This window comes from Drosophila tropicalis, unplaced genomic scaffold, assembly GCF_018151085.1.
Source record: "Drosophila tropicalis isolate 14030-0801.00 unplaced genomic scaffold, ASM1815108v1 contig_694, whole genome shotgun sequence".
Classification (NCBI taxonomy): Eukaryota; Metazoa; Arthropoda; class Insecta; order Diptera; family Drosophilidae; genus Drosophila; species Drosophila tropicalis.
In genome coordinates this window covers 3087113-3101958 of record NW_027173176.1, presented here as the reverse complement: position 1 = coordinate 3101958, position 14846 = coordinate 3087113, and the positions used below count along the sequence as shown (strand labels likewise).

At 38.6% G+C, this 14846-nt stretch overlaps 4 protein-coding genes and 2 non-coding genes across 6 annotated transcripts; all 6 read right to left on the bottom strand.

Moving 5' to 3' along the window:
* Window positions 1–436: 436 nt before the first annotated feature.
* Window positions 437–1013, bottom strand: LOC137579122 (uncharacterized). The gene is given in 3 exon segments (XM_068292819.1): window positions 437–686; window positions 689–733; window positions 824–1013. Coding segments are annotated over 3 exon segments (309 nt in total). The 5' UTR covers window positions 918–1013; the 3' UTR covers window positions 437–516.
* Window positions 1014–3091: 2078 nt separating this feature from the next.
* Window positions 3092–6563, bottom strand: Syx13 (syntaxin 13). Its single transcript, XM_068293181.1, has 3 exons — window positions 6422–6563; window positions 4786–5528; window positions 3092–3926 (listed from the first exon to the last, which is right to left on the bottom strand). Exons 2-3 carry the CDS (start codon window positions 5477–5479, stop codon window positions 3748–3750), a joined length of 873 nt encoding a protein of 290 aa, XP_068149282.1. The 5' UTR covers window positions 5480–5528; window positions 6422–6563; the 3' UTR covers window positions 3092–3747.
* Window positions 6564–6744: 181 nt separating this feature from the next.
* RpS4 (ribosomal protein S4) lies at window positions 6745–8878 on the bottom strand. The gene is made up of 6 exons (XM_068293183.1): window positions 8791–8878; window positions 8579–8614; window positions 8256–8514; window positions 8076–8173; window positions 7374–7545; window positions 6745–7116 (listed from the first exon to the last, which is right to left on the bottom strand). The coding sequence occupies exons 2-6, from the start codon at window positions 8579–8581 to the stop codon at window positions 6863–6865; spliced, it is 786 nt and encodes a 261-aa protein (XP_068149284.1). The 5' UTR covers window positions 8582–8614; window positions 8791–8878; the 3' UTR covers window positions 6745–6862.
* LOC137579485 (small nucleolar RNA psi28S-3327) lies at window positions 7185–7340 on the bottom strand. The gene has a single exon (XR_011032827.1). It is a non-coding gene; the product is annotated as a small nucleolar RNA psi28S-3327 (small nucleolar RNA).
* Window positions 7877–8029, bottom strand: LOC137579484 (small nucleolar RNA psi28S-3327). The gene has a single exon (XR_011032826.1). It is a non-coding gene; the product is annotated as a small nucleolar RNA psi28S-3327 (small nucleolar RNA).
* A 302-nt stretch (window positions 8879–9180) lies between the features above and the next one.
* On the bottom strand, window positions 9181–14638 carry Srrm1 (Serine-arginine repetitive matrix 1). Its single transcript, XM_068293185.1, has 7 exons — window positions 14499–14638; window positions 13922–14063; window positions 12808–13802; window positions 12310–12368; window positions 11921–12275; window positions 11193–11854; window positions 9181–11122 (listed from the first exon to the last, which is right to left on the bottom strand). The coding sequence occupies exons 2-7, from the start codon at window positions 13931–13933 to the stop codon at window positions 9912–9914; spliced, it is 3294 nt and encodes a 1097-aa protein (XP_068149286.1). The 5' UTR covers window positions 13934–14063; window positions 14499–14638; the 3' UTR covers window positions 9181–9911.
* Between the last annotated feature and the right edge of the window lie 208 nt (window positions 14639–14846).

Genomic DNA, 14846 nt, shown 5'->3' with positions numbered 1-14846 from the left:
TTTTTATGATAGAAATTTTCATCCTTAGCATTAGATCAAGTTTCTTAAGGGACTTTAAAGCCAAGATTCCATTAAAATGAGCCAAAGAACTGATCTGAAGTTTTAGAATCGAATGAAATCTTCTATAAATTAAATAAATCTATGAGCCATGCTAAACATATCCTTCATTATCTGGTCTATTTGGCAACATAATTCAAGTTCACATTTACATACATATGTTATTTTAGAGATTTTTTTAAAGGATATTAAGAATATGGGCGTTTAAAACTAGATGTGCTCTATCAAGAGTGATTTTTATAAGATTGGATATGTTAATGATGCTCAAAAAGAATATGGAGATATGGATCGAGTTATGATTTCTTTAGGCCATACTGAAGCTAATCAGAATTCACAACATACAATAAGGTGTCCCCACATTAAAGAACATCTAATAAACTTACTTAAACATTGCATTATATAGGTTTATATATACAGATGAAAAAGCAATTATTATAAACTAAACAATTATAAATTAAGTTATTCCATAGGTTTGCTTGTACTAGATGATGCAGCAGCTGCTGCCTGTGTGGCATGATGTTTGGCCACTGCCTCCTGAGCTTTGCTTAATTGAATATAACCCTCGTGGGCCCGAGAACGTAGCTCACTTTCCACACTCTTGTTGACCGATTTGGAGATGACTGATTTGATTTTTGAGTCTCGTTGAACTTAGATTTTTTCGCCTGAATCGGAGCATCTAGTGGAACGAATTTCAAGATAGAGAATAATAAACAAAACTCTGCAAAGGGCCAAGCCATTGGATGAGGTTTGGAGTTGTTTTGCTTACTTGCTCGACGTGTGAAGGCGACTTTATTTTGCTGCTTCTTTTTGTTTTGTATGGAGGCTGGAAGTTTAGCCTTCTTGAATTTACCCTGAGGCATTGTGCAATGCAATAAAATAAAACTAAATCAAAACAATAAATTAAGTTCGCAGTTGCGGCAACAGCACGTTGTTTTGTTTATCAGCTGTTCTAAACAGTTCAGGTCACACTGTTTCTTGCAATCGATATATCAGTGTATCGATAAGTATCTTCAGATATGTTATCGTTTCTGCAGGCCCCGCTATTTAGAGGCATTTAAAATAAAAACAACAATAAGAAGAAGTAATTTTATTCGACGGTTATGAATATAACAATAACTAAGATAATTACAATTAAGCAAATCATTAAAATGAAAGATAAAAACATACGGCCTGTCTTCTGACAATATTGTAACTTATTAGAATCAAGGTCCTGGGATTCTTCTTCTAAATAGTTGGTGGAATCACCAATATTATTTTCAACTGAATCTAAGCAGAAAGCAAAGCGGAATATTACTTTTAATAAAGGTTTACATATCGCTTTTATCTTCGCTGACTCACAGACGAGTGGTCAATGGTCATTAATGATTAATTTTTTATATTTTTAGATTTATGTACGTGTGATGATTCAATTGGATATTTATATGCGGAATCTACTTACCCAATTGCCAAGTATGATCATTAACCAAACCGCTTACTAAATTTATTATTATTTCATTTACATCAAGAATTTCCAATTCCATTAGACGCAAAATATCTTGACGCTTCAGCAATACACATTCGCCTTTCGGCTGCCATTGGCTAGACATCGATTCGAAGGATTCTCGAATCGCTTCCTTGCCATCTTGCTGATCCGACTCTGAGTAGGTATCCCAAAACAGTTTGTCACTCTGCCGTGCCGCTAATACAATACGTTTTTGCACAGAAACATAATGCTTGATCACATTAAAATAGTTTCTTTTAATGTTATCCATATTGATCTTATGCTGCAGATCGCCAGTGCTAAGAACTGTATGTAGACCCTCGATATTCTCTCCAACATTTCGAATACGATTATTTGTCTTCCGATAGATAATATGAATACGATCACGCAATTCCGCCAAATCTTTTGGTGTTCCAATTATTTTTAATTGCTTTTCTAAGTGGTCGCAGCTATTTTGAATTATGGCAATATTAATTTCTATATCTTTGTAGAAGGATGCATAATCGGTATTCCAGTTAGTTGTTCCACGAGAACGCATTTCAATACTTGTTATCCTATTATTAGGATTAAGGGTCAGCCGAGGATCCATGTTGCAGCACAAGTGTTTGGGTCGAAGTTTATGACACAACTGAACAACTTGTGCAAAAGTTTCTCAAAATTACGACTCGCGGTTTGAATAAGAATTCCATTACTAATTCAAACCCCCTACAACGTTTGTTTGCGATTATGAGTATTATTATTAGATTATCGTCTTATTAAAGTTAGTTAGTTCTTCAATTCTTTTTTTTCAAAACCAGCCCACTCCCTTCACCTTTGCAAATTTGTAACCAATCATAAGTAAATAAATCACAGCAAGTGCCTGTAATATATTTTACAGATATTTTCTGAAAATATTGTTTTTTTTTCTGCGTATTATAACGGAACTTTTTTGTATCTATGTATGTATGTATGTACATATGTTCGTATGTGGATGTGAAGCAAACCTTTTAATAATCCTGTCAAATATTTTTCCAACTGTATTTCACTGCAACATACATACATACATATATTTATGAAATATATGCATATGTATATAAACATGTGAGTATGTACATTTTTGTACATACATATGTAGGTATATTCATATGTAAATATACTCTAATTAATCCAAAAGAAAATAAAAATGGCTTCTCAGTGGATTTCAACAAGAGTCCCACATACGTACATATGTATGTATGTTTGTATGTGTATATCCCTTTGAGACTCCCGCGCTCATTTTTTTTACCGTAACAAAGTTTTCTTCAACTTACCCAGTAGCGCCAGGCAAAACGCAAGCGCACCAGTAAAGATCCTTTTAGTTGCTTTAACAACTTGTTTCCTATAATATTATAAGCAGCTAACTGCTTTTTAAAAAAAGATTCGCAGTTTACGGTTTCACTATCACTTTTAAATTGTTAAAACAAATTTCTTGCCGGGAGCTTCTTAAATATCAACCAACTTTGGCCAAACATCTGGCAACACTGATTGTTGTCTTGCATTTATCGATAAGACCCGCGCCAATAATTCGTCGATAAATTAATCGAACTTTAAGTTCAAATATATCTTAATTTTATTATTTTGTTTTCTTTTCTTTTAGATTGCAGGCTCACTTATTTAATCAATATTAATTAATTGTTAACATATATATTTGTTGTTGCCTATTTGCTTGTATTTGTTGGTTTGTTGTTTTGCTTCTTCTTTTTCATATTTTTTCCCATTTTTTGTTTTTTTGTTAACTAAATACAAAATGTAAAACAAAACAAATAATTTTCACATTCAATGCAAAACACAATATTTGTTTTTAACAAGATTAAACTGATTAACATTTAAAAGCGCTGAATAATTTGTTGTTGTTTGCTGTTATTGTGGTTTTTGTTTGTTGTAACAACTTTGAAAGTTATTTATAATTTGTTGATCTTGTTGTTGTCTTTACTCACTTAGTGAATAAAAAGAATTTCGCTTTCCAACATTTCATAATATATTATATGTATGTATGTATGTATGTATATCGACTTATCCTTTCTCTGTTTTGTTTTTTTGTTGTGTTGGGTTTTTTTTTTCTCTCATTTTTATAAAAACTGTTTTACAAAAAAATTATTAAATATGCTATTCCGCTTTTTTGTTTGCGTGTATATGTTTGTATATGTGTATGTGTAAGTGTGTGTGTGTGTGTATATGTATATATAAAACAATTAACTGCTGAATTTGGCAACAACAATGCCAGTTACAATTAAACCTATTATCACAGCAATTACTAAAAGTATTAGAATCTTGCGACGATAGCTCTGACGACTTCTAGCCGCCTTAGCCAATTCCGAGCGCCCCTCCTCCACATGGCTGGCCGCCTGATCAATACTGTTCTCAATTAAATCTATGTAAAAAGATTCATTAACATAAAATAAAGTTGTTTAACAAAATATTGACATTATTAACATTGGCATGCCAAAGTTTATACTCTTGCAGTGATGCAATTTATATCTTCTATCCCTCTCTCTTTCTTAAAGATGCAGTGCTAAGTCTATCTCAAAGTCAAAGTCTTAAATTTTACATATTTAGTCCTAAAACATTTTTTTTATTACTTTTCAATCTATTCGTTTCTATTCGGTGCAATTTTTTGTTTTGCTCTCTTTCTCTTCGCTGTATCTTCTTCTCTTTCTAGTTTGCTCTCTACTCCTTTTTCTTTTTATCTGTCTGATTATTCAGACTTCAAAAACTTTATAACTGCATACATAGAAATTAGATCCATTTGAAAATAAAAAAAAAAAAAATACTACCTAAAATTTTTTCGATATTTTATGTTTCAAAATCTATAAAAGTTAACAATTTAATTTTCTTAACACAATCACAATGAACTTTTCTTTAGTCAACAAGATTAGATTAGAGAAAAATGTGTACTATGTATATGATAGTAATTTTAGATAAGTGCTAAAAGAAATTCTACATAAATTATATCAAACGATTGTCTGTAACCCATGACCTTTAAGAAAGACAAAGGATTGTTTCTAGACAAAGTATTTTTGCAAAAATTTTAGCAAAGTCTGGATCAATAGCGGACGGCTTAAGAAAAGAGATTAATTGGTATTAAAATCAGACACACATTATGTTCATATGATGATAACATATGTATAAATGAATATGTACATATATAGCTACAATTGATTACATTTATATGTACAATGTCTGCATGAGTATTGAGGAGGGAAGTGAGTGTCCACAATTTTGTTACTCACCCAGTTGTTCACCCTGTTGAAGGACCAGAGTCCTTAAGTTGCCCATTATTTGATGCGTATCAATGACATCGCCCGCTAATTGTGACAGTTGCCGTTCTCGTTCCACTAACATATCATGCTCCTGTTGCATAGAGGCCTGTGCCTGCCGCTGCTCCTGTAGAAGCTCTGCTCTGGCATTCACCTCTGCCTCCTGATCCGAGGTTACCAATTGCTGATAGCTTTGTCGCGCCGCCGATGAGATGCGTTTCTGTATAGATGAGTATTTTTCAATCACATTCTGAAACTCTTGTGTAAGTTTCTCCCACTGTAACTTTTGCTGACGATCACCATGGCGGACAACAGCTTTCAAGCGTTCCAAATCCTGTCTGGTTGTTTCTACTTTAGCATTTGTTTTAGTATTAATGCCGTGGATTTTCTCATGCAATGCTGGCAAATCTTTGGGTGTGCCAATGAATTTTAATTGCTTCTCCAATTGCTTGGAGCTGTTGAGCACAGATGTGATGTTGTGGCCAATGTCCTCACTGAGCGACATAAACTCTGTGGGACTGAAGCCAGACGAGCCGCCCGGGCTGGTGAAATTAACATCAGGCATTACAGAAGCCGAATCAGCGGTAGCTCCATAGTCCCGGCGTATCGGTGCTCCACCGCCACTTCCACTTCCTCCAGCTGATGATGGATTCAATGCCTGTGACATATTTGCTGTTGTTGCTCTTCTACTCCTTGGTCGGGTTGACGACGGGGCTCTGGTTTGTTTTATTCGGGAAAGCGTGAAAAAGACACAGAGAAGTTGCTTGAATAACTAAATGGGTGCGACTGATACCACAAATACCAGAAAAACTAAGAAAGCTAAAGAGGGCTTTCCATTGAGAATTGTGGTGGTGTTTGTACTAGTATGTAGAAAATGGCTCATATCCACATGAGGGATAGAGGAAGGTCGGGTGGGGTGAGGGTGAGTGTGGAATGGGCGGAAGGGAATGTGATGGTGTGCAGGGGTGGGCGGTGCGGTCTTTGCATTGCGCAAACAAGCAAATCCCTACAAATGAATCACATATGTATGTAGTATGACTTCTAAATAACACTCGTTTTCTTTCATTACTTTTCGTAACCAGGGCTGGACAAACGTTTTTTTGGCGGGCACATAAAATCCAAAACCAAATACATAGTATATACATACATATGTAGGTACATATGTATGTATATATTAACAAGAGCAATAATTGATCAAAACGGGGGTCTCTTCAGCTGTATAGAATCTTTTTACACACCCGTTTAATACAATAATATATATATACATACATATATGTAAGTCTATCTGTATTTCTATGCTCTCGACATTTCTCCAGCCCTTGCAAGAACTAGAGCTAACATTGTTTTTTTTGTTCTTGTTATTATTTGTGCACTGAAAGTTATCAACATATGATGTAGTCCATGGATGTTTGTGTGCGTGTATCTGTACGGTTGTGTCTGAGTGTGCATTTGTATGTGTGTAATTACTTGTTTCTCTTCGCATATGATTTGTGGATAGAAGTGGGTGGAGAAGGAGGAGCAGCAGCAGGAAAAGTTGGTTGTGGTGGGTAGTCCAAACGCAAGCCCAAGACAAGTTTTTTATGGTTTCACAGCAATCATATTTAGTTACCTGGGATTTCACTGCACAGCTAAATATTTCCTCGTTTCCTTTTTTGTAATGCCAATGTCAATGTCTTTTTGCCTTTTGCTTAATTCCAATGCCTTTACCAGTGTTGCCAGAGTATCAATTTGGGGTTTTGTTTTTGTTGATTTTGGCAACACTGGCTTTCTCTCACCTCCTTGCGAGCAGTGTGACCAAAATTATAGTCGGCCTTAAGGTCTGAGCAAAAATTAGAGTTGCCACTGTAAATGAAAACAGTGATATAGAAAATTATTTATACCACCCCAAGAATTTGGGCCCCTCTCTTAGTACAGAGATACGAAAAACACACGTTTTATACGTCGATTTTTGTTTTTGTTTTTAATTCCGTAGCTTAATGTACAGAGTTATAATAAAAGGTAAAAATCCTTATTACTCTCATTCCTTCTCTTCTTACAACTCCTTGACAATTTAATGGGTCTTGGCGGCCAAACGCTTGTCGCGCTCCTCAGAAATGCTCAGCTTAACACCCTTGCCCTTAGGCAACGAGATGTAGGGCTTGTTGCCCTTACCAATGATGAACACATTGGTCAAACGGGTGGCGAACACATGACCCTGGGAATCCTTGATGTGGACAATGTCGAACGAACCAGGATGACGCTCACGGTTGACAACAGTGCCAACACGTCCCAAATTCCTGCCTCCAGTGATCATGCAGAGGTTGCCTACAACGATACAATGATACATTACACATAAGTCAGTAAAAAATAGATAACTAAATTATATATTTTTCATATGTAATTGCACGTAAAAGTTACTGAAATGGCTATAGAGTTTACCAATATCAGTGACCGTCGTAACAAAAATTGCTTTTGGCTTTGTATTTGAACCACGCAACTTAAGAGAATTGCTTCTCCGTACATTTTGTGGTCTTCGAACCAGCCAAATAATATATTGAGGAATATCTAGAAAGCATATTTACCCGAATCGAACTTGATGTAGTCGGTGATCTTGCCAGAGGCAATATCCACCTGCACGGTATCGTTAGCATGGATCAAAGGATCGGGGTAACGGATGGTACGGCCATCGTGTGTGACCAGGAATGGGACACCCTTAGCACCCAATTGTGTCTTCTTGACCTTGCACAGCTTGTACTATGAAATAAACCAGAAAATTAGTTGAATAATAATAATAAACACAAAATAAGCTAAAAAGCCGATAAAAAAAAGGGACAAAGTGTCTTCTCTCTCCACGTAAATTCTTTAGTTTTGATAACTAGTTACATTTCAACTAATTGTTTTTGCATTCTTCTCTCAGGGTATCTCAAAGAGGTCGGTAAAGAAACAAAAAACGTGGACCGCACCATAAAATATAGTTGAGTATTCGCGGGAATATCAGCGAAATGAGGAATTTCACTTGGCAGAGAGTCTCTTCACTTTGTATTTCACATTGTGTATATGACCATTTTCGTATGGAAGTCATTTTAATTGTAATTGCACGTAAAAGTTACTGAAATGGCTGTGAATATGCCAAGATCAGTGACCGTCGTAACAAAAATTGCTTTGGGCTTCATTTTGAACCAATGTAATGTATCACTTTAAAAAAAAAACATAAATCGGTCTTCGATAAAGCCCCATAAAAAAAAAACACAGAAAAAAAAGGTAACCAAATCGTTAACACACACCTTGGCCTCCTCAGCGGAGATACGGTGAATGGTGAAACGTCCCTTGACATCGTACACCAAACGGAAGAACTCGCCGGTCTTCTCCAGGGTAATGACATCTATAGAACAAAAGAAAAAAAAATAATAATGGCATTTTTAGATTTTTTTTTAGCACATCGATGTATCTATAACTTTTCTTACCCATGTATCCAGCAGGGTAGGTGGGATCGGTACGGACTTTGCCATCAACCTTAACTAGACGCTGCATCACAATTTTGGTGACCTCAGCTCCGTTCAGGGCATACTTGAGACGATTTCTCAAGAAGATCAACAAAGGCAGCGATTCACGCAACTTGTGTGGACCGGTCGATGGACGAGGAGCGAAAACACCTCCCAATTTGTCCAACATCCAGGCCTTGGGGGCGGCCAAACGCTTCAAATGCTTCTTAGGACCACGAGCCTACAGCGACATAATGTTTGAAATTGTATTGTTAAGTTAAACAAAATGTATTGTTTTTACTTACCATCTTGTACGATTCAATATATTGTACGGGCGGTTACTGTAAATACAAGAAGGCAAAAATTCATTGATATTTGTACGAAAAAGACCAAGCCAATAATCCAGCATATCATCATTTGCAAATAGTTTAGGTTTTTGTTGAAAGATTTCCATTGTTTTTATGGTACAATAACAAGAGATTGCCGAATTATTAGCGTATTATTTTTTTACACGTACCGTCCGTCTTGCAATACAACAGGAAAAGGAAGATATTTCGGTCAAGTGTGACCAGGAGCCAAACTGGCCGGTGTCACAAAAATACTAGATATCGGAACTAGTTATCGAAATGCAACGATGGTTCGAAATCGACATTATCGGAGCAAAACCTATCGAAAATCGACATTTCGGAGCAAAACTTATCGAAAATCGACATTCCGGAGCAAAACCTATCGAAAATCGAATTTGAATTTGTGCACTTTTTTAAATTTCATTTAAAGTTGTTTTATCTCCAGTCGAGAGTAACGTATTGACCGTTTTCAATGTTTTGAATAAATCAGCTGAGTAAATTTAAAATTGCTACATTAATTTTACAATTGAGTTTATTTCTTTTTTTTTTTTCTTTAGCTTTTGTTGTTTTTTTATGTTGTTGGTTTTCAATTTTTTTGTTTTGTTTTTGAATTGAAGCTTTAAATTAATTACAATCTGTAAAACCTACTTATACATTAAACTGTGGCATCAATTCAAATTACCAAATTTTCTTATGGTTTTACTTTGTTTTCGTATTTTTTTTTTTAGTTGTAAATGTTCGCTTTCCTCATTGTTGTTGTATTATTGCTGCTGAAAACTATTATTTTTTTTTTTTGCTGTTTTTCTGTGTTATTGGTTGTTATTTAGAAAACCTCAAGGGTCAGTCAACTAATTAATTAGTAAATACATATATATGTATGTATGTATATTATGTTTTGGTTTTTGTACATAATACAAAATTTTTGTATTCATTTAATAGAACTTAATGGTATGAAATACATGGTATAAATAGATGGGGGAGGGCAAGTGGGGGGAAACCCCACACTCATACACCCCGCCTACAAAATTTATGCAATTTATTAATGAATGTTTTTTGCTCTTTTTTTCCCCTTGCTTTCTCTCTCTCTCGATCGCTCGCTCTTTCTCTATGTCTCTTTCTCTTTCATTAATTTTTCTTTTTTCTGGCTTATGCAGTTTAATTTTAATGTTTTTACTTTTTGTTTTTTCCTTTTTTTTTTTTTTTTTTTGTTATATAAGTTTTTTTTTAATGGCTACGTAATGTGTCTGAGTGTGTGAGTGAGAGAGTGTGTTTCTGTGTCAAGTGTCTGTATTCAGTCCAACTTTTTCATGGATTTTAAAGCACGCTCCCGCAGCTGCTTCTCTAGATCCTCATTGATGCCTCCGGCTCCGGCAAGTAAAAGTGTCAATTTACCGTTACGCTTCGATGTGGTCGTTGTTGTATTCTCCTCATCGCTGCTATTTTGAGAGCTGGAATCATTGCCAGTTGCAGCTGAACGACTTTTGCCACCAACTCCGCCGCTGCTCTTCCTCTTGTGTTTCTTATGTTTTTTGCTTTTCTTGCTATGCTTCTTATGTTTCTTATGCTTCTTTTTCTTTGCCGACGACTCATCGTCGGAATCCGAATCACTGAAATCAACCGATTTTTTCGATTTTTTACGCTTCTTTTTGGGTGCAGAGGCTGATGGTTCATCATCTGAATCACTATTGATGGCTGCGGCGGTTGCGGCGGCATCACGTAATGTTTTCTTATGGCTTCGCTTCCGATTGGTGGTGGTTTCCAGTTCGGTAGTTGCCGCTGCGGATGACGTTTTCTTATTAATATCAATGCGTCGCTTATTATCCTTAAGAGCCTCCTTTTTCTTTTTCTGCTTTGATCTGTCATCACTGCTAGAATTATCCTCATCATCATCATCATCGCCGCCGCTTTGATCGCTGCTGCTAGAGCTACCGGAACTACGCTGGGATTTGGTTTTCGATTTGCGACCACCTCCATCCGCAGCAGCAGCAGTTAATTTCTTCTGTGATCCAGCACTTGGTTGAGGAGCAGCTGTTGTAACTGCTGCTCCTGATCCTGTAGTTGTTGTTGTTGTTGTTGCCGATGTTGTTTGTTTGCGTCGCGCCGATTTTTGTTGTTGCTGCTGCTGCTGTTCATCGTCGCTGTCATCACTATCGGCACTGCTATCTGAGCTGCTCGATTGACTTGTATTTCGGTTTCTCTTTGGTGCCGATTTAGTCGAGGATGAGGCGACAGCAACCGCGGCAACGGAGCCGGCGGCCAATCGCTCATGCTTCTTAAGGAACGGTGAGGGAGTGCGGGACAAGCTGGCGAATTGTCGACGATTTAAGATGAGGCCAATGGCGCCGCCTCCAGAAGGTGCTGTTGGAGCAATTTGCTGTGGCTGCTGCTGCACCGGCTGCTCTTCGGCCACCTCTACCGCCTTTGACTTTCGCTGCTGTTGATCCTCCCGACAGAGATCAATGGTGCTCACAGCTGGACCGCTAAATTCCACCGAAGAACGCTCTAAAAGAAACAAAGATGGAGAGACAGTTAGAATCGGATAAGCTTAATTGACAATTTGCCTCTATTGTACCTGCAGGACTATCCTGTTTGCGAACTGGCCTTGGGCTGGAACGACTACGGCTATGACTATGACTGCGACTACGGCTACGACTATGGGTGCGACTGCGTCCACGTCTAACTGCTGGACTGGGACTCTTGCGTTGCGTGGGCCTTCTACCACCAGCTCCTGAACTTTCCGAAGAGGACCGCCTTTGATGACGATTACTAACTGGCGGCGGATGATGATGATCTCGATCCCAACGATTGGGCATGGGTCCACCGGCGCCGCCGCCAGGTGAACTGCGACGATCACGTGAATTGGGTCGACGATCGCGTGAACTGCCTCGTCGCTGCTGCTGTGGCGAGAATCGTCGTGGTGAAAATTTACGATATTGTTGTTGTCCACCTCCTCCCCCTCCACCACCCGGTATGGGTGATGAACGTCGATCTCTAGAGAAGCGACGCTGTCCTGGTGATTGACGACGATCAAAACGACCACCACCGCCTCCACCTCGTCCACCACCATTCGGACTTTGTCTAGACTGCCAATGTATACGGATATTACGATTGGGCGATTGGCCACGATTGTGTTGCCACATTTGGCGCTGATTGTTGCCACCACCGCCGCCACGTCCACCACCGCGACCACCTCCACGGAAATGCATTAATGGCGATCGTCGACGATTGTTGAATCTAAAAGAGAAAAGAATTAAGCAAGTTTAATTAAGGGATTAACTTAATTAAGCTGATTCTGCTTACCTTCTTGGTGATCTAGAATAACGCATGGGAGAGCGTGAGAGACGACGTGGTGAACGCGAACGTCGCCGTGAATTTGAACGTTGAAAGCGTCCGCCGCCGCCATTGTTATCCTGACGCATTGGACTGCGTCCGCGTGGTGAAAATCGTCGGCCGCCGGCACCACTGCCGCCACGGCGACCTCCACCACCAAATTGACGTCCACGATCGTTGCCACCACGTTCACGTTCCATTGAACTGGCCGAATCACCGCGATTATTGCGATATTGACGCTTATTTTGAACACTATTTTTATTGCGACGATGTTCAAATTGATCCTGATTGCGTTCCGGTGAAATGGATATGCTGCTAGAGCGTCTACGACCGCCGCCACCACCTCCGCCCCCCACCGCCACCGCGCCGACTGCGTGCCGAGGAGCTACGCGAACGGGAACGTTTGCCACTTAATGATCTGCGAAACGAAACGATTTTTGGTTAAAAAATATTTCTAGTTCAAAAAGATTTACACAATATAGATATATAGATAATTATCAATTAAGATTGGTTGGCTTGGCTAGGATGTTAATAAACTAGCCCTCGAAATGTCAAAAGTCCTTAATCTAATTAAATGTTTATCGACAATTATATAAGAAAAACTAGCCTGACATTTGGGGCACAAATATTAATCACATCAAGACAAGGTTAAGGGAGAGAGGTCTATTAAACAGTTGAAGGAATTTTCGGATTAATAAGATTAACAGAAACGTACTGAAGTTAGTAAATACGTGTCTATATATTAAAATTTACGTAAATAAGATGCAATTACTGTGAATTTTAGACATTATTTGTAATCTATTCTATTTCAAGTTAAATTTCTTGAATTTTTTATGGTTTTTTTTTTTTTTTGTTACCTCGAGCGACTGCGACGAGGTGAACGTGAACGCGGCGAACGGGATCGGGAACGAGAGCGCGAACGGGATGAGCCGCCTTTGCCTTTAGATTTCTCAGTCGAATGGCGTCCATTTAAGGTTTTAGCTGCACCACCTGATGATGGCGGTTCTACAGATGAGGCCTTCTTATGAGAAACATGGGAATTAGAGCGAGATTTCTGCTGACGTTGACGAGAACGTGAACGCGGTCGTCGATCACGTTCACGATCTCGATCCCTGGATCCAGGCCGTTGTGATCCTCCTGCTGCTCCGGATGATGATGATGATGCCGGAGCTGTTGTGGCTGATGTTGTGTTGGCATTATTTGTGGATGAGCTGCCCCCGCGCTTCTTTATCCTTGCTGCTGCATTGGCTGCAGCCTCACGAGCGGCACTGGGCACAGAACCATTATTTGAGGATACGGCCGATGATTTGGGTGAGCGTGATTTGGATTTGTTTGGCAAATCCCTTTGGCGATCACGGCGCGGCAGGGATGAGCGTGAACGGGAACGAGAGCGCGATAATGAGCGTTGATCCCGCTGACGCTTTTGCTGCTGTTGTTGCTGCTGCTGTTGTTGCTTTTGCTCCTCCTCCCGCTTGAGTATCTCATCCTTTTTCTGTTGTATAAACTCGGCTGGTATACCCGAATCGCTGTCCTGTGCTGACAGTAACAACGCCCAAAGTTCACCCATAAATTGGCGGGCGTTGCGACCATTTAGAAATCCAGTCATATTAATTTGCATCTTCTTGGGGCAGGGATATTTCTCCTCCTCCAGTTGATTGTATACAAACTCAACAACCACATCGTCTTCAATGTGCAATATATCCGTGATTTTCTTACTAATCCATGGTCGTAGCACATCCAATTTAACTTTGGACATATCCACTCGTTTACTCAAGCAATCGCCAAATTTCATTTGTTTCATTAGCTTCTTCTCCTTGTCACTGAATCGCGTATCCTGCTGCTGGTTGGTGCCCTAAAAATCATAAAAAGGAACGGGGAAGAAAACAAAACCGAGAAACAGAAAAGGAGGAAACCCATGTATGTATATCGATTAATCTTTGCCGTCTCGCTTGCCCTCCCACACATGCTTACGGTGAACATCATTTTGCTGCGCTTTTCCTTTTTCCAATTTCCCTTTTTATTCTTTTTATTCTGCGAACTTGTCAAACTTGCCGCCACCAATTTATTATTGGGGGGCTCAACAACATTTGTGTATGTTTGTTGATAATGATAACTAGAGAGAGAAAGAAAAAAACTCAATAGCATAAAAAAAAATCAACCCGGCAATTTTTTGTCTACACACACACACAAACACAAACTCAGGGAAACATGGAGCGGGGCATTTGTATGTATGCGTACATGTTTATACAGAACTGACGCTTTGATTATGTTTTATTTAATTCAAATTATGAATGTCCTGCATTAAGATTTTTCGATTTTTTTAATAAATTCTCTAAAATTCACTTGACAAAATATTAAAAATCACGTTTTTATCTAATGAACTAGCAAAAACCGTATTTTTTGTATGTGCAAGTGTGTGTGCGTGCGTGTGTGTTATGAATGGCCGGGGCCGAGGCAGCATTTTTATTATTTCGGAATTTGTTTTGTTGCCTTTTTCACCAACACAAATAAGGAAGATTAATTAATATACACAAGCAAAGCCAATTACATTTACTAAGTTTATTAACTTAAATCGTATCCGTATAATTGATTTTAGTTATTCTGTTTTTCGCAAAATTAAAAGAAAACCTGAACTAGAGATGGTAACATTGGTGTTATCGATGTTTTTAAAAGCAAAGCATCGATATTTCTCCAGCTCTAAAACTGCGTTTTTTTCTGGCTTTTGTTTTCTTCTTTTTCTGGGCTCGCACCCTTAGGACTATTACTCGCACCCTTAGGATTAATACTCGCACCCTTAGGACTATTACTCGCACCCTTAGGACTATTACTCGTACCCTTAGGACTATTACTCGCACCCTTAGGACTATTACTCCCCGCACCGGATACAGAGTTGCAT

Coding starts and splice junctions, on each gene's coding strand:
- Syx13 (XM_068293181.1), bottom strand. CDS start 5,479: ATGTCACAGGCATTGAATCCATCATCAGCTGGAGGAAGTGGAAGTGGC. Junction 3,927..4,785: donor TCAACAGGGTGAACAACTGG/GTGAGTAACAAA, acceptor CTTTTTACATAG/ATTTAATTGAGAACAGTATT.
- RpS4 (XM_068293183.1), bottom strand. Junction 8,174..8,255: donor CTACCCTGCTGGATACATGG/GTAAGAAAAGTT, acceptor TTTGTTCTATAG/ATGTCATTACCCTGGAGAAG. Junction 7,546..8,075: donor TCTCCGCTGAGGAGGCCAAG/GTGTGTGTTAAC, acceptor TTTATTTCATAG/TACAAGCTGTGCAAGGTCAA.
- Srrm1 (XM_068293185.1), bottom strand. Junction 12,369..12,807: donor CCTCGTCGCAGTCGCTCGAG/GTAACAAAAAAA, acceptor TTCGTTTCGCAG/ATCATTAAGTGGCAAACGTT. Junction 11,855..11,920: donor TATTCTAGATCACCAAGAAG/GTAAGCAGAATC, acceptor TTTCTCTTTTAG/ATTCAACAATCGTCGACGAT.